The 18338-nt window shown below is 36.8% G+C and overlaps 1 protein-coding gene across 3 annotated transcripts in view; it reads right to left on the bottom strand.

The window, feature by feature from the left end:
• The window catches only part of SLX4IP (SLX4 interacting protein), a 109179-nt gene that overhangs the window by 25973 nt on the left and 64868 nt on the right, over positions 1-18338 (bottom strand). For all 3 annotated transcript variants that reach the window (XM_063316217.1, XM_063316225.1, XM_063316208.1), the window contains exons 4-6: positions 14342-14419; positions 13721-13844; positions 3982-4056 (exon numbers count right to left, since the gene is read on the bottom strand). In XM_063316217.1, the coding sequence (XP_063172287.1) occupies positions 3982-4056; positions 13721-13844; positions 14342-14419 (277 nt within the window). The remainder of the gene's footprint in view (positions 1-3981; positions 4057-13720; positions 13845-14341; positions 14420-18338) is intronic.

Here is an 18338-nt window from a genome sequence, read left to right as displayed (position 1 = left end):
GACTTTCATAGTCCCTTTTCTTACTTTTCTTTGATAGGCAAAAGTTACTAAAGTTAAGAACTAAACTTGGAAAAAAAAGCCCTAAGATTTTGCCACTGGAATATGCAAAAATTCTTAGCTATTTTTCCCCCTATTAAAAATAGTCTTTTCTGTCAATCTTTCTGCAAGTTTGGTGGTCAATAACAATCATCCCACCTACTCCTATGATGGCAGGGCCAGATAAAAAACAAGAAACCAAGTGACTGATCCCATGTTCTCATGAATTCCTACAGCAATTTGTTTTATAGTAAATATAAGGTTATCTGCCTACTTTTAATTTTATTTATTTTTATTCTTTTGTGGTATTTATTGATTTTCACTGTTAGCAGCCCTGGGTGGTACACCAACAATACTGTACAGGATAGGATTTAAGTGTTAGGGGTGGTGGGTCTTTCAGTGTGCAAAGATTGGGGCAGATGGGAATTGTAAACTATACTTTAATATGTGGCATTAGAACTAGACTTTAACAAGCAAATTAAATGCAAGGTGATAGTATGACTATAGTAAATGCCCACTCCTAATAATAATATTAATGACAAGACAAAAAGCAGTTAGCTCCAAGGCTTCCCCCAGCTATAATCACAATAAAAACAAACAAACAAACAAACAAACAAACATGAAATTTGTATTCCAGGGAAATCCTATACTGAAACCTGTAGAGGTTTCTCTTGTGTCTTACATAAAATGGTAGTGGGCCAACGAATGAGATCATTTTATTATTATTCTGGATTTGGAAAAAAAAAGTAGCTTCTTACATTACTATAATTCAAAACATGATAAAAATCAACTTCCAGTAGGACATGGTGAGCTGGATGTCCTCGAAGGAGCAGGGACAGCATTGCAGAAGGTGGGTTCTTCCGCTGAAATATCTCCAAAAAAAGGAGAGATCATGAGATTGCCAATGTGCACTCAGGACAGCTGCTTCTTATGAGTACACTGCAGGAACTGAGATTTTTTTGGTCAGCTCGTGAGTGGAACGGCTGGGAGTCAAGGGATTCCATCTAAGCTCACAGCTGTAATGTAGCCTATTTGGACAAAAAACTCAGCCGAGCCTCATTTCTTAATCACTTTTGGAATTGCCTTTTAATTACTTCTCAACTATTAAGAACCTTCGGATTGACAAGTTTTACAACATTCACTGGGTGAGTCTCTGTCAATCCTTGGAGAAATAAGTTTTAAGTGTAAGATTAAGGGCTTTAAAAAATTGGAGGGGAATAAACAGCAAAAGCATGATTAGAATCTTGATTTTAGAAAGTTATAAATGGATTAAGGGTCCAGAGGGATTTCAGATAATTTTGAAATTAATTATAAGAAACCTTTCCATGGGAAAATGCTGTTATTTGGGGGAGAAAATTGTAAGATGGGAGTTTGAAGGTTGGACACTAGAGGGAACAAGAAAGAACTAAAGATTATAACTAAAGGAGAAGAATACTTAAATTCAACTCACCAATACAGAATAGAGCAAAATACTTTAACTTTGGATGAATTGAAGAATATTTGTGAACAATGGACTCAGAAGTTAATCTTAAAAATGTCTGCTATCATAGACAAACTGGTTTTAAAAGAGGTTTTAGAACAAGTTTTACTGGACAAGACTGAGACTGAGGCTGATTTGAATGTAGATTTAAAAATGACAGGTTACAAGAATGATAAGGAAAAAGATGTTACACTGGATATACAAATGAAACTGGCTGAAGTCTTAATAATTAAAAGGGATATTCAAATAACAAACCAGAAGAGTGACTTGGATAACTTTCTTATTTTGGATTTACAGAAGAGACTTGTTGAGCTTTTGAATTATTTTCTGAGAAGAGACAAAGAGAAAATGAAAAGAAATCAAGTCTGGGATATTATTTAAAGGGATTAAAGATCAAAATTGTTAAAAACCAAAAGGAAGGAATATAAACTTAGTTTATTTGATCAAGGTTAAAATATATACGTTGTTGTTTCTGGTAACCCTTAATGGATTTTTGCTGCCCAGGACCGATTGATGAGGTTTTAAGAATTTGTTTATAGATAAGAGATGAGATATGGGAAGAAGAGAACTTGTATTTTCAGAGAGGGTGATAAATTATCGAAATGGTTTGTACTTGCCGTGATGAAGAGGGGTCATTTCTTTATATATTTCTTCTCTTTTTCTTTACTATATTCTTATTTTTTCTTTCTTTTCTTCTCTATTTTTATTTTATTTTCTGCACTTTATAGCTTTACATTCATTTATACTTTTTCAGTTTGTAATAGTTTATTTTTGTAATTGTAAACTTTAATCAATTAAAACAAAAACAAAACATGATAAAATCTTACTTGTAAAACGGCCACAGATTAGAGCAAGATTTAAAACAGCAGCAGAATTTAAATCACTTTAAAGAAAAGGCACATAAATTAAAATGGTCTTCACTACTTGCTTAAGGGTAGGCCCTAAAGGGACCAGTTAAGACAGATGATGGCAGGATGCACAGAATGGCAACTCAAATGAAACAAAAATATGGAATATATGATTCCCAAGATATTTGCATTCCAAAGCACTGAGATTAAAGGCAATGGTGTAGAATAGGCTTGATTTAAGGTGTTATCAAAGTTGAGATTTACATGTCCAAAAGACTTAACATATGTTCACAAATATTGTAACTTTATAATATTTAATTGGATTCAAGCAAGTTTTCAGCCAAACGATTAACTGCTCCAAGTGTTTTGTTGGTTTTGGCAGCTTAAGATTTGATGTCATACCCTTTCAGAGTTCCTTGGGTTGCGAAAACATGAAAAGAGATCAGGTCCAATGACATCACTTAAAAGCAGGATGAACAAAAGCTGTCTCTGGCAGATATTTGTACCACCCCATGACAATATGCCTGACTCACAGGGCAACCTCTACTGATTCAGAACTCAGAGACTCAATAAAATGCTGAGTCTAGCCATTGTTGCAGTGTGCCCTGGCTAATTACTCTTCCAAAAACTAATTAGTTAGTAAAAAGCATGCAAAAAACCACCAGCAGCAAAATCATAACACAAACATTTGCCCCAATCAAGAAAGTACGCTTCTTCAGAAAATGGAACCAATTATTTTTCTTAGAGTGTAGACCATCTCTTGGGATCAGGTCCTCAACACACATCAAAGACCTGCAAAGACTGTTTTCCAGCAACCAGAATCTATCATTTATTTATTTATCAAATTTCTCTGCCACCCATCTCACACATGACGACTCTGGGAGGCTTACAAATACTAAAAATAGCAAATCACTAAAAACAATTCAATATAAATACATAAAAAAATACAAACGCAAGGTCTAAAATATAAAATATAGCATATAAATCTATATCCTGCGGACAACTTCCAGGATACAGGGCATAAAAGTATGTCGCCCATACACACACAGAGAACATAAAGTGTTTGATTTATTTGAAGTATTATACCTTGATTAGAATGTCAAGTCAGCTGACATGATCTAAAGTCCCTGCTTGAGATATGAAGTATTTCAACCTGGAAATCTATGGCCAATTAGCAGCTGAACCTCATTGTTCTTTCTGATACAAAAGGAGGAACAACTCTCTTTAGTTGTTCTGTTCCTGAACTGTGGATAGGTCAGGCTGGTCTCCCCATTTGTCATAGGTTAGACAATGTACCTTCCTGGTGGCGCTGAGTCAAAAAAATGGTAACAAAAGCTAGAAGATGCTTCCTTTCAACTCTGCTGCCAGGACAAACTGGCAGTGTAAGTAGCTTTCAACTTGTTTGGTAGAGACAGAACACGTAGACACTCTTACATAGCCAATTCCATCCTGGAAGTTGTCCGCAGAGTATAGATTCAAGCAGGGGAAGACAGGAAAAGAAATCTTTCTGCATCACGTATAATTTGTTGAAGAATACCATTGGTCCAAGTGTAAACAAATGGTAGCTTTCACCTTATTTCTCCAAAATACTCAGGAAGGAAGGCACAGATAGCTTACCACTGTGCTGTTGTCCAATACATCGCAGATTAGCCCATCTTTTGACAAAGTAAGCTGAAATGTGAAACTCGTCCGCTGCAACATAAGAGCAAGGCAGGTTTCATACAAGCAACACAGGTTTATCAAGTATGTGTCTGAATTAAAATCCATATACAAAAACACAGACAATTAAAATTCACTAAGTACATTTTTAAAAATATGAGAGCTATGTGCCCGGTTACCTTAACTCTAGCCATGAAATCCAAATTGTATGTTTAAATGTTCCAGCCCAGGCTTGAGAACCAGTTATAAGCTATATTCTTTTATCCATGCCTTATACTACTCAACCCCAGCCCTGCCAAATGCCATTCTTTCACATTTCACAAGTGTATAATTCTTGGCGCAATCCATCTCTGAGCAATTTAGCAAATCTTTTCCTGTCAAAAATAATTCTGTATATGAATCTCCTTTAGATTAAAGGATATATGGAGTTAACACACTCTGTAAAAGGAAAAAAGGGGATGGGGCAGAAAATTTGGAGGCCATTTCTGTGAAAACACAGTAACATAAAATTGTGTTAAACCATTTCCAAACATGCTCGTTGTTGGACTAAGAAAAAAAAATCAGCCACTTTGAGAATTCAGTTCAGACAGGTATTGCAAAAAGGAATGCTTTCCCATGGCTGCCTCTGTATTCATGAAATATGTTTTTTTTACCAACAGTTAATTCTATGAACAAAATGTTGTGCTTCTTTGGTGTGCTTTTATGTTTTTCGTAAGCATTTAAAATTACTATTATGCAGTTATTAATTTCTTCTTTTTATAAGGCCATACCAAAGCACCTGGGCCATCTTTGAGAAAAGTCACTGAGTTTTTAAAACACTTGTTCACATTACACTGTTGAAAGGTGACACTTAACTTTATTCTGTATTACACTGGAATACCAGAAATGCAATGATCAACCTTTTTTTGGTACTTCTGATGTCCTGCGTAAAAGAATCTTAAGATTTGATGAACATCAGTGCCAGGAATAACTCAATTAAAGATATGCTATGCTCTTTAGCATTTAATTCCTTTGTTTTACTGTGAAAAGCACTCTTTTGCCACTCTTTTGAACACTTTGGCTGAAAAAGGCTGCATTTTCTTTGGACAAGTCCAGCTAGTCTGGAAAGAATCAAGCTAGGATGAAACACACTTTAAGATTTCCTACTGGAACCCTGAAATGATCAAAATACTGTTTATAGATTCCATACATAGCTATGGAATTTCAAAATCCTTTATTATAAAAGAAACTTTAACTCCATGGCCTTCCTATAATAATCAAACACAGCCTGACTTGGAACTGTAGCTTTGCTCTGTTTTACAAATCCAGTCCCAGTAGGCTAAATCTGGTAAAGTCTTACAGGAGCCAAAAATGTCTCTTAAGTATCTCTGCATCCATCCCCTGGTTTGGACAAATATGAAGGATGAAAGGAGAATTCTCACTAGCTTTCTGTCCAACACAGCTTTCCAATTCTCATGGCAATTCCTTTCTTCACATGTCAGTACCAAACAGTAATTTCCTTCCTTCTCCTTCTCCTGACCTAGATAATTGCCATTACATTACTATTTAAGTTTCTTGCCTAACAAAACTCTGTCTCCAGAAAACCTTGGATTTTATGTCTATTGTTTTCCTGGCTATCAACTCCAGTATGCTGTGCTCCTGAATATTTGGAATTATGGGACAGCACAACGGAACAAGCAACACTGGCAGAATAAAATCAAGATCATAAAGGTCATATCATTATGAACCAGGTTCATGAACTTAATATCTTTGTGAGGCCAATAGAAGCTTTAAAAAACATCTGGAAGTTTTGAATGTCCAATAGTTCTTCATCAGGTAAGATGACCAGGTAAGGGAAAGAACATGGAGGGGGAAGAAAAAGTGTGCCTATCAGTTTACTTTCTTAATTGGAGTGAAAGAAAATATCCACACATAAAGACTTATAGGTCTTCTTCCACAAGGGTAGTATAATATTTGCAGGAAGAAGGGACAAGCAAACGTTTGTATGTCCCCAAATTTTGAAATATAATTGCAATGGTTTTCTGAAGCACATTTGAACTAAAATGTTCCTGGTCATTCATATTATGGAAGGAATGACTCCATTAATGTGAAAATATAGCTTGCAATGTACACAGTTATGTGCCTAAAAGAAGCATAACAACAATCTCACAAGTTTAGATGATAAATAAATATATTTTTCCCTAACTCTAAATGATATTATTTTTACATATCTCCTGTTGTAATTAATTGGCATATCTCAGAGCATCATGTAAATGTCTGTCACTGAAAACATTTTTATTGAAACCATGTGAAAAATGGAAGATTCCATTGTTACTTGAGAAGGGTTAAAAGTACCCACAGAAATGGGGATAGCTTCTAAAACTAACTCCTCATATTAACATGTAGACTTGAGAGGAAAGTAGATAATCTACACCCTGGAGCTGGTGACGGGGTGAGAGTTGGAGTTCATTCAGATGATACAAATTTCATTTGGAAAAAAGCCTCAGGAATGACAACTGCAGACAAAGACCTTCATCAGTCTGTTCACATCCCTGTGGTTAAATCAGAAAATTAGATAGTGCTGATCAACAGCCTCACCCTACGTCTTTAGTGTGTTTTGTGCCATAACTGAAAAGACACAAATCCAGATTGACAATGACAAAACTTCCAATTCCAGAGGAAGAGCTATACAAGTAGTCCTGGTTTACTAGCCGCAATTGGGACTGGCCACTCGGTTGTTAAGCAAAGTGGTCGCTAAGTGCAACATCATGATTTTACAATCTTACTTCAGCTTTCCTTTGCTTTATAGACCTGCGAAGGTCATAATACAAGGACTGATTGCAAAGTTACTTTTTCATCACTGTTGTAACTGTGAATGATCACTAACCAGGGCAGTTGCTAAATGAGGACCACCTGTATTAACAGCAAATAAAATCAAGTGTCTTTGGGCATCTGAAAGATTGGTTTATTGTGGCATAAACTACTACATCCAATCACCATTTGTTTCAATTAAGCGACCCCTGGCTTAACAAACTATAACTTATTTCTTTAAACTGTGTATATACACATATGCAAAACCAATGGAAAATTTCAGTGCTGGAATAATAAGGGTTCCACCAGAGTTGCTTAGTCCAGGACTTACACAGCATTGATTCAACCTTGCCTGCCACAATAGTTCAAATCACAACAAAGAACTTTATATATTAAAATATATAAATGATTTATAAATATTTATATATTTATAAAGTATATAATTATATATATTTATATTATATATAAATAAATATATAGATATACATATATATATATATATATATATTCTTGAGACCCTCAAAACTTTAGAAACGCAACAATGACTTGCTAATTTATTTTATTACTGCATGTATATCCTACATTTTTTTCAGGCACTTTAGGTGGCTGATTTCTGCTAATTTTATCCATGCAGTCATCACCCTGAGGTAGATTAGGATCAGAGTAACTGGCCCACAATCATCTCCATGGTCAAGTAGGGACTGGAACTTGGATCTCCTCCATCTAACTCCAACCCTTCAACCACTTCCACTGTTCCACGTTAGCTTTTATACAGACCAAAGACGGTAACACAGAATTACTACAAAAGCAGCAGCAGCAGCAGCCTCTGAAATTTCTTCCACCATTTTAAACTATGGTATTTTATCAAAATTAAGAAAATTAGGCTCAAAAAGATAGGCATTCAATAACAACTTTTTATTAAAAATTTAAAGTCAACAAGAGCTTTTGAAAAATAGGGCACAACCATTACAATGTGATTAAGTTTACAGTTGCAAGTGGTTGTTTTACTATGAAAAAGATATAGCAGGGATAGATAGAAAGTAGTTCTAGTTTTGCTGGTTGATTTCTGGCTGATCTGCAACATATAGTCAAGGATTTTTAAAAAAAATATCTGTATAGCTTTTGAGGTTTTTAAAATTTTTAATGTTTGATCATCCAATGTTCAAATAAAATTAAATAATTTTTAAAAGGATTTCTGAATGCCCTTTCCAGTAAAGGGATAGGGGCAAATAACCACCAGCAGTTTTTGTACCAAAACTCCATTCAGTTCTGGCACTTAATAAATTCCTAGACCAGGAATTCAGTTCTAAATGTGTATCTTTTTCACCAGCCTCCAGCTGGTGGCCCTCTTAACTCCTAATTTTTTAAAGCAGTTTCTGAAGTCTGCCCACCCTGATGAGTGGCCTTCTCCATAAGTTCCCTAGCAACACATGTTTGCTGAAGTAATATCAGGATGACTCGATCATCTGTGAGGTTGCCAGTTGTCTGTGGTATAGCACATAACAACGGAAAGCTGTCTCCCACGGCTATTAAAGACCATTCACCTGGGAGCCTGGGAAAATGCCTTTCAGCTGCTGAGTTATCTGGAGTAGCCTGGCAGGTGTTCACTTCCCAGCAAAATCTGGCACCTGAATTATTCTGTTCTGAGTTCAGCAAAATCTTCTCCAAAACCACAAGACAGGCCTAAGGAGGCCGGCAGTGATCTCAAAATGTTTTTGTACCTGACACTCCCCTGTTTCAGACTGTTTTTTTTCCATGATCTTTTCCAAAACACTGAACCCTTTCCTCCTTACAATCCAGCTATTTCAGATTCTGTATACCCTATTCTTTGCTCCATTATTCTTTGAAATTTATTCTTTTTATGTGCTGCAGGGACTGAAAAACTCTCAATAAATAAAGTAAATGCTTTTTTTAAAGAAAACATATTGAAAGAACTAAATGATATATGTGACTATCTAATCTATCTCCTTCTTTAAACCATAAAATGTATAGGCCACACAAGCATTAATATTTTAGTGTTGCTAGTCAATATTTGACATTTTCATGCTTTAAATTACATCTAATCCCCTAATTATCCTTTTTCACTCAATATTTCAACACCAAGCTTGAAGCTACAGAAAAGAGCTTTCATCTAAATTTAGTCTGCTAGCCCTTGTAAAAATTTCAGAACTTGCCGAACACTCAAGGAATCCCATTTAGAATTGTGCCATATATACCAAAAAAAGAGAGTGAAGTTTATTATGATCAAGGATAGCTTCATGTACTGAATAGTAACTGTGGCCTGTAGGATTGCTCAGACAAGTCTTCCTCAATATGGTGCCCCCATCATCATCCCCAGCCAGCAAGGTTATGGTCTTATTAAGTATGGGAGTGGTAGTCCAAGATATCTGGAGGACACCAGGTTGGGGAACCCTTGATTACAGAAACTCCTAAGTCACCTTTATCAGAGGATTCCTCCTCCCATGTGTTACCCATCATCAGTCAGGACCTTTAACTGGAAACATAAGAGGGATAAACACAGGCAGCAAAAATACTTTGAACAAGAACAGGTTTAGGGAGAGTCAGAAGAAACAGAGAAGCTTCAGGGCACAGTATTCACCAATCAATTCAGTCAGCTGAGTTTAAAGTTACTAAGTTGTAAAGTATTCAGAGACATTTTATCGCTGTGAAATTAGTATTACAGAGCACTCATATCCTTCTGAATATGAAGCGGCTGCCAATAGCATGAAGCAATTCAGCAGAGGCAGCCACTCCCTCCAAATTCTGTGGGCCCTGAGGGCAGGCAGAAGAGGCGAAGGCTAAGCCAGGGGACTGCTGGCAAGACACTGAGCCCTTCAGAGAAATGTTAGCACAGCCCTTTTCCTACTTTCTGGGGGTGAACTGTAGTCTCCAGTAGACCCTTAGTGTCTTTCTCTTCTAGGGTTGTATAAAAGTTTCCCCTGATTTCTGTAATTCTCTCAAATGAATCTGATGTCCTTCCCTTTTGATTGTTATTCTCAATTCCTTTGCATTGCTTATTTAGACATGGCTCCTGCCTGTTCTTCTCTGGAAGTCAGTATTTAGTTGGGCAAATTTTCTACTGATTATTTTACCGTTTGCTTTCCCCTTTTCTTTGGCTATTTAAGCATATCAGCACAGCCATTTCATTTTCTTTTGCTTTTTTACATTTTTGGATATATTTGATGACTTCATCTTTAATGGTATCAGAGTTCTTGAAGCACTCTATCAAGTCTAATCCATTAAATCTATTATTTTCTTAACTGTATAATCATGGAATATTGCTAAAATCCTATCTTGTTGGTTTGATGATTCTATTCATTTTCTTTAGCTGTAATTCTGCAAGGAGTTTGCGAGCTGCAGTCAGGAGCCTACCTCACTTCTGTTTGCTGAACAGACCTTCTCCATCTCTGCTTTCCAGATGTGGTCTAGTAGTTGATTTTGCTGTTGTTCTTTCAGGTGACATCCATTTGTAGATTCAGGTTTTAGCTTGTTGGAAGGATGTGTGACAATCACTGAACTGTCTTGGTGGAAGTAGATCTTCTGCTTCGTTTTATGCACATTATCCCATTATTTGTGTGGCTTTATTTCCAGCTGTAGCATTCTAGTCTCCCTTAACTGGTAAGATGTCTTTTTGGGGGTCTGCATTTACAAGGAATTATAAGTCACCACAGAACTGGTCAACCTCTGCTTCTTTCACACCCGTGGTTGGAACCCAGACTTGGATTACCATAATATTGATTGCTTGTCTTGGATTCAAAGTGAAACCATTCTTTCATTTTTGGGGTCATACTCTAGGCCTGATTCTGATTACCGTTTTATTAAAAATTATTGTCTCTCCATTCCTTCGGTGATTTTCTTGTCCACTATACAATCTGATACTCCTCTGATGCGAACTTCACTCCACTGCAGCTCACTGATTCCCAGAATATCAATTTCAGTCTGGACATTTATATTCTGATGACATTAAGTATATCTTGGTTTAGGGTTCTGACATTGTACAATGAGACAGATATCTTTGCAGCATGCAAGGCTGACACTGCCTGTCTTGGATAGCCTTTCTAAGAACAGTACATTCCCACTCCTCATCAGTACAAGTCCTTCTACCATTACAAGAAAATGATCTATGAAGGGGGATGGACCCTTACATATGACCAAAAGAAACTGAGCACAGCTGTCTATGAAGCCCTTCATGGTACAGGGCTGAATAATTTGTGGGGCCACATCTCTCCAATCACTTCTACCCGAACCATTAGATCCAGCAGGAGAGGCATGCTATGGGTCCCTTCAATTAAGGAATGCCATCTTGCCAAACACATAAAACTAGTCTTTTGTGTCATGGTGCCTGCACTTTGGGACATCATCCCCACAGAGGCTAGATTGGCCCTGACCCTATGGGACTTTCACAAGGCCCTGACGACAAGGTTGTCTGCCTGGGTATGGGATTAGATTGTCATTTAGAGCCCATTCAATAGTTAACTGGCATTGCCTAGTTTTATCTTTATTTATTTATTGCTCTATATCTTTATTTATTTATTTATTTTCTTTTATTTTGTGGTTCTTGCTTTTTATCTGTTGTTAGCCACCTAGAATCATTATGGAGAGATGGGCAGCCATATAAATTGAATTATAAAAATTATATAAATTGGCTTTCCTGTCTTGCAATGATCTTCAAGCATATTTTTTACCAACAAATTACTAGACAGCCTCCAGAAATCTAAGATGAAACTATAGAGCATTAAGGAAGATGACCTAGTCAGAGATATGCAGGCTCTGTTGCCTAAGCAAAAGGAGCTGAAACATTTTTTTAAAATCCACAACAAGATTACATTCAAAAATGGTTCAGGAAAATGCCTCCTTGATTCACTGAACTATGAGAGGGAGGAGGAGGTTACAGCACAGTTAGTCTTGCAAGATGCTGTTATTATAGTCAATCTTCATAAAAGCAGTTTTAGCTTTCCTGTGAAGTTGATTTCCAGGTTTACTTAGTGGGGCTGACAGAAACCTTATTCTACTTCTTTCTTTTCTTTGCAGTTAATTTTTATTTAGGGAAAAGGGGACAGTTTGTGTTATTAAACATCAAATCAGAAGTTTAAAGGTAAGGAAATTATACTTCCAATTCCGCCACTTTTGTAATTATTTTTAATTAAAAAAATCCTTCCCTAGTTATCATGCTAGGCCATTTCTTTTGCTTTTTAAGTCCTGATGCTGGAAAATGTTTAGACACGCTTCACTTTAAAGGCCTAGACAATTTTAATGCCCTAGTGAGAAATGCAGAGGAGCTTCCTTTCAAAGATTACATCTGACCACAACACAGGAGAAAGACTAATATGCAAAGATTAAAATATATGGTTAACTTTTAACTGCTCTGTACAATCTTGAAGTCTTGTTTTCAACTAGGTTAAATAATATAACAATAAATGCAAGTATCTGCAAGTATAACCCTATCCTCGTACACACACACAAACACACAGGGTGCAGTCTGTTATAACTTGATTGTTAGTTAACACTGATCTAACTGGGACTTATTTTCTGAATAACATATGTGTTTGTGTTGCCAGTATATTTTCACTGTGTTACTTCCCAACATCTGAGCAGAAAGACACAGCTTGCTCACAGCTGCTCAGCTCTCTTTCCCTGGATATAAACAACACATTGTTTTAGCACATCTTTCTAGCATCTAGATTGGGGAGAAAGATTTACATCCCGTTCTTTCATAGGATAGGTGGCACAAAGGAGGAGCAAGTGGTAGCTTGTCTATTCTCTCAAACTTCCTCCTCCATTCTAACTACAGAAACTCAGCATGGACCTTTTCTGCCCATGCAATCAAACCAAAATATCCCCTGATCTCCTTTTATTCTGTGTGGCATTTTCATTTCTTTAGGGGAATTCTTGTATTCAGAATACAATATTCTCTCAAGGCAGCACAGAAGATATAAACAAGTCACTTTGGAAAGTGTCAACAGGAATGTGTTTCTGTAATGCAAAGGAGAAAATGCATAAAAGCAACTAATTCCATCCAAATTTACTTGACTGTTTTTAAAGGCAGACAATGAAAGCAACCTTTCAGCTAAAAGCAGTTGGAAATGAAATATATATTTAGGGGGCAGCTAAAAACACAAACTATCTCTCTTCTGAGAGACAGTCCCACATGTGGGAGGCTATGACCAAAAAGGCTCTGCCTTTCACACTTGCCAGCCAAACTTTCCTTCTTAGGGAGACTTGAACCTGTCCCTAGGAAGACCTTAAGCTGGTCTTAAAGATTAGGCAGGTTTGCATGGGAATAGGCAGGGTCTATGGACACAATAACCCAGCAGTTGGGGAAGAACTAAGCTGAAAGATATGAGCTCTGTAAGCAGGAATAACAAAGATATTGGTTAATAGTAGGCCACTGGCACTTTATGGGTTAAGTTCACCTTCCCATATGTTCTACCATTCACTCTTGTATTTTTTAAGCAGCCAAATGGTTTAATTATCTTTTATGGCTACAGTTTTCATGTGTTCTGGAGCAGCCTGAGTCCTCGGGAAGTTTATAGTTTGAGACAAGGGGTATACGAGGCAAAGGCTAACTACTTGGGATCTGGTATTCTGCCATCCATCAACCAGTTAAGTTATTAATGGTCACCAACTGATCAAAGATAATTTATTTCTCATTTCCTTTTTTAGGTAGCTAAGGTGTCCATTCAGTCTGTACCGGCCTTTTTAAAATCTTGAGCTATAAGTGAAAATCTGAGTTAATAAGAAACCTGATCCTATGATTAAATCATGATCCACATATTAAAAGCATGAACATTTCTCACTGAATTTGGTTCTACCTATTTGACAGAAAACTGTGCAGTAATAATCAAAGATTAAGTAAATGCCACTGTAAATAAAAACAATTTATTTATTTTTAATAAAGAGCTCCTACCTCTTAAAGACAAAACATTAGCTTCTCCATATTCTGTTTGTTTGCACCGGCCATGTAATTTACGTGCTCTCAAGTACTGTTTTACTCTTGACTCAACTGCATCTTTCAGCAGAAGGCAGACTTCCTGGGAGATAATTTGTCTCAAGGTGAGTGCAAATATAAAACTGAGAAATCAATGAGTGATATATTTATTTATTGCATATAATAATATACTCTTAGAACACCTATGGCTTGCAAATTAAAAAACATTGCAATCCTACACCAAAAATCAATGGAATTAAGTATATTATCACTGACAAATAAGTTGCTTAGTAATTTTTTTTTAGTGGAAAGACAGAATATAATTTGTTTTCTAAATAAAATACCCTTATTTTCCCATAGACCAAATTTAAAGATCAATTTTTCTTTCTCTGTCTCTCTATGCTATGGGCCACTGTAACATATACAGATCAGGGGGAAGGGACAAGTGGAAGTAAAGAACAAACAAACAAATGTATGCTTCTTCCTTGCAACAATAAAAATGAGTTCTGCAGTAACAGTTGAAGTTGATCTACAAAATCATGAATGTTTAGACATCAATTTCTTTCTGTGTTTTTAAAAGTAGGAATGATTGGGCTTTACCTCTCTCTGATGATCAGAGAACCACATACGGTCCTGCGGCGCAATATGGAAATCTACCAAGACTGCAAAGTTTCCACACTTGGGATAGTATTTGGAGATGTCAGAGAAATAAAAAGAAATTGACAATTAAATTATACACCATCAACAAGCCTAGATATTATAGTCCCTACTTTTCATAGGTTTTATATACAGTATAATTGACAAAACCCTAGGATATAATATTGGCACATCTGCCCACTTAGCTGTCAAAAGAACCATGATGTTTATTAAAAATCTAAACTCAAGTCATCAGTACAGTGTCTTGAATAAACTTCAGCAATAAAATAATTAGCCTAATTAATGCCATCTTTATTTAATGCTATTGCATTTAATTTTTTGTTTTCATTTTAATTGCACAGAGGTTATTCTTTTGTTTTACATTTTGTATTTATTACTACAAGCCAGTTTGAATATTTGCAAATTCAACAATAAATAAGCAAATACTGAGTGTACTAATAAATTCTTCTGTTAAAAAACTTTCATCCAGTATTGTAAGCTGCCCTATGAAGCTATTTCATTCAGTTAAAATAGATTGGGTTTGCCTTTCATCACCTTATAAGATACATGTGATTCATTAGTCTGATTATTTGTATTTGGAACAATATTCAAAACAGAGGCTTGTAGATTACACTGGGAACAAAACCCAGTTGTTCTAAAGGATATCTAAACTAGGAAGAGCATTCACTTTCAGCCAGGGCTGATGAGGCAGTTTGCTAGTAAACTTTGGCTATCACTGAACAGTAACAGAATGAAAGGAGGACATTAAAAACATTGCAGGTTGATATTCTACTGTAGGAGCTTTATATTTGTGGGATAGGCACAGTGATTCATATGACCCCAACTGGCCATTTGACAGCTATTCTTTGTTTTAGTCTTTGCAGACCTCATGCCTCGATTACTTTCCTGAGCCTCCAACAGTGTAAGGCCACTTGATCTTTCTTGTCTCAGTTATTGCTCATGGCCTCATACTTAACTGTGACCTCCTCTCAACAATTGCCACAGCCCATATTCTATTTCCATCAGAAGCAACAGCACTTACTACTGATTCATTCACACGAGTTGAAGTAATCTCGAGGTCCCAAAGTAAACATCCCTGGTGCAATGACTTTAAATCAAGTCCTGTGTCAACTGTACAGTGAGTTGGTTGGAGTAACTCACTACGGAAGAAATTCCCCATCTCCAAAGTTCCATAAACATACAGATTTTGGTAGGTTGACTGTGCTTTGACTGAAAGTTTTTATCCATGAGGGAGTATCAAAAAGACATTTCCTTTCTAATTTCGAAGTATCGACCACTATTCTACTTACAAAGTTTAAGGCTAAGGTCAAGTTCTTGGGAAAAAGTTTCATTTCAGTAACTTAGTGGCGTTTGCTGTTGGAAGAATTTAATTTTTATTCTGATGAGTGAGTGAGATAATACTAGTTCAAAAGTTTGCAGGAATTGTAAATTGTCAGGGATTGCTATTATCGTTCGAAATGACACACTTTGGAAATCTCCTAAAGACAGGTGTCAAAACACAGTTGATTTCACAACGACAATGGATGTAATTTGACTTTTTTGCAACCTCTGATTTCTCACAAAAATTTATGTACGACCCATAAATTCAGTTATGGAAAGAAAGTACAAAATTTGGATGACAAGCCTTTTATATATACTATTTATTGGTGGTTTGTCACACACATTTTTAAACTCTTCACAATGTAAATAAATCTAAGAAATATTACATTAATATACCATTGTAATAAAAATAAAAGCCGGGTTTGAATCATCTATTCCTGCAATGGATGAGATGGCCAGTCTTCCATTAATTCAGTCTCCCAGACTGTTTTGCTCTAGTACATGTTTTATTATTTTAAGACTGCAATAATCAGTCAGCAGTAAACAGGATAATTTTCTCATCCTTACAATCTGAATTCAAAACAACTCTTAGGTACTGTTCAGCTTACCTGCTTTATATTTTAACCTCTATGATTAAAAAAAAAAACCTCTAACAAAACAAGGGTAATGGACACATTTCCTCTAATTATGCCACCTTCCAAATCAGGTTCCTCAGGGCCCTCCATGGGCTGGATTTCAACTCCTATAGCCAGCATGGCTATTGGTTATGCTCACTGGGGTTTATGGGGATTGAATTTTCACTGTTTAACTATGCTAAACTAAGCAAACCGGGAAGACTATAATGATCAAGAGTCCAAGATTCAGGATGGACTAGGGTTATTAATGTTGCAAGATGTAATTGGTATCCTTTATGACTGTGGAACTTTTCTGTTTAACAAAATGATCTAATAGTGTTACGGACATCATTACAGAACTTTAACAAATATAAAATGAAAAAGAGGAATAGTAAGGCCAAAAAGCTATGTATAATTTGCCAAAGGCTACGGGAAGCATAAAGAGTTCAGAATATAATGGCTTGTGCTCAGCCAAACTAAATACTCCCTCAGGAATTAGATCAGTGCAAAACAGTATGCTTTCATTATGCCTCAAACCTGATACAATACTAGACACTTAATTCACAAGCATGTTAGACACAGCATAATATAAGGTGTCTGGTACTGTGACGTACTAGATTTCATATTCATAAGCATAGTGTATCTAAGGGATATCAGTTAAAAGATCTAAGTAATATTGTAACTTTTTGTTCAGGAGTTCAATGAGTTATTTCCTAATAAATATGTTTAGGACATATTCTCTTTTTTCCCCCTACTGTATATCTTAAAGGATAATATACAGATTAATGACCTATTTCTCTGTTATACATCTGATCAATACGTGAACAAAAACAGTAAAGCAACTACTGGGTTATTTAACAACCCTCCCATATTACTTCATACATGCATAAAAGTTTGCTGAACTTTCACACAATATATGGACCACTGTCAGCTTTCCCAGGTAAACCAGACAGGAAACAGATGAGTTAATTCTACTTTATTATAAGGCTACATTAAAAGAATCTTGCAAGTCTGAAGGTACAAATCTCCTGCCAACACTTTTAATGGCAGGGCCTTCCTAAGTTTCTTTCTCTGACCATTAAGCCATTGGGGACTCCTCCCTCCCTTGACTGATTGCTTCCTAGGCAACATCTCTTCCCCTCATTCCTCAAGGTCATTCTCCCATGCCATCACAATCACAGTAGAACATCCATGCAGGTAGTCTTCAGGTTATGATAGTAATTGGGACTGGGAGTGCTGTCATTAAGCGATGCGGTTGTAAAGTGCGATGTCATATGACTGCATTGCTTAGCAACAGCAATCCTGGTCAGTCCCTGTTGCCATTGTAACCCTAAGACGTGCGTGTCATTACACAGGAAGAGCCAGGATCCCAGGTAAGGAGTGTGGGGGTGCAAGGGGGTGGGGGAGGCCAGGGGAGGGCTGGTACAGGTTGCATGTGAGTTGCAGGAGGCTGGGGAGGGCCAGCACAGGCCACACACAAATCAGGGGAGGGCCTGGGAGGACTGGTGGAGGCTGTGTGTTGGGGGGGATGCTGTGGGCAGGAGAAAAAGTGGAAGTAACTTACCGGAGTGACTTGCGACCTTCCCCATTGAGGTTGCTTGTGGGAAGCCGGCAGGGAAGGTTGCAAATGGTGATCACGTGACCACAGCTCCCTATGATGTCAAAACTGCAAGCCGGGCACCTGAGCGCCTGGATCATGATCACAATCACGTGACCACAAGGCTGCTGCAATGGCCCAACCTTTGAGGACCGGTTGTACGTCCATTTTATTCAGTGCCACTGTAATTTTGAATGGTCGCTGAACCAATGGACATAAGCCAAGGACTACCTGTAAAACTAAGGCACAGGCCTCCCCTCTAGAACAAATACCCTCCCCCCAGCAATAGCAGTGACATACACTTAACAATTATAAAATACTTAAGGTTCTTCTATCAATCAACAGGGAATAAAAGGCAATAGAACTAGGCCATTATAAGGAAGACAGTTGATTGTTCATGTGATAAAAT

This window comes from Candoia aspera, chromosome 1, assembly GCF_035149785.1.
Source record: "Candoia aspera isolate rCanAsp1 chromosome 1, rCanAsp1.hap2, whole genome shotgun sequence".
NCBI classification, from domain to species: Eukaryota; Metazoa; Chordata; class Lepidosauria; order Squamata; family Boidae; genus Candoia; species Candoia aspera.
The sequence above is the reverse complement of the archived record's forward strand: the minus strand, read 5'-3'. Positions and strand labels throughout refer to the sequence as shown.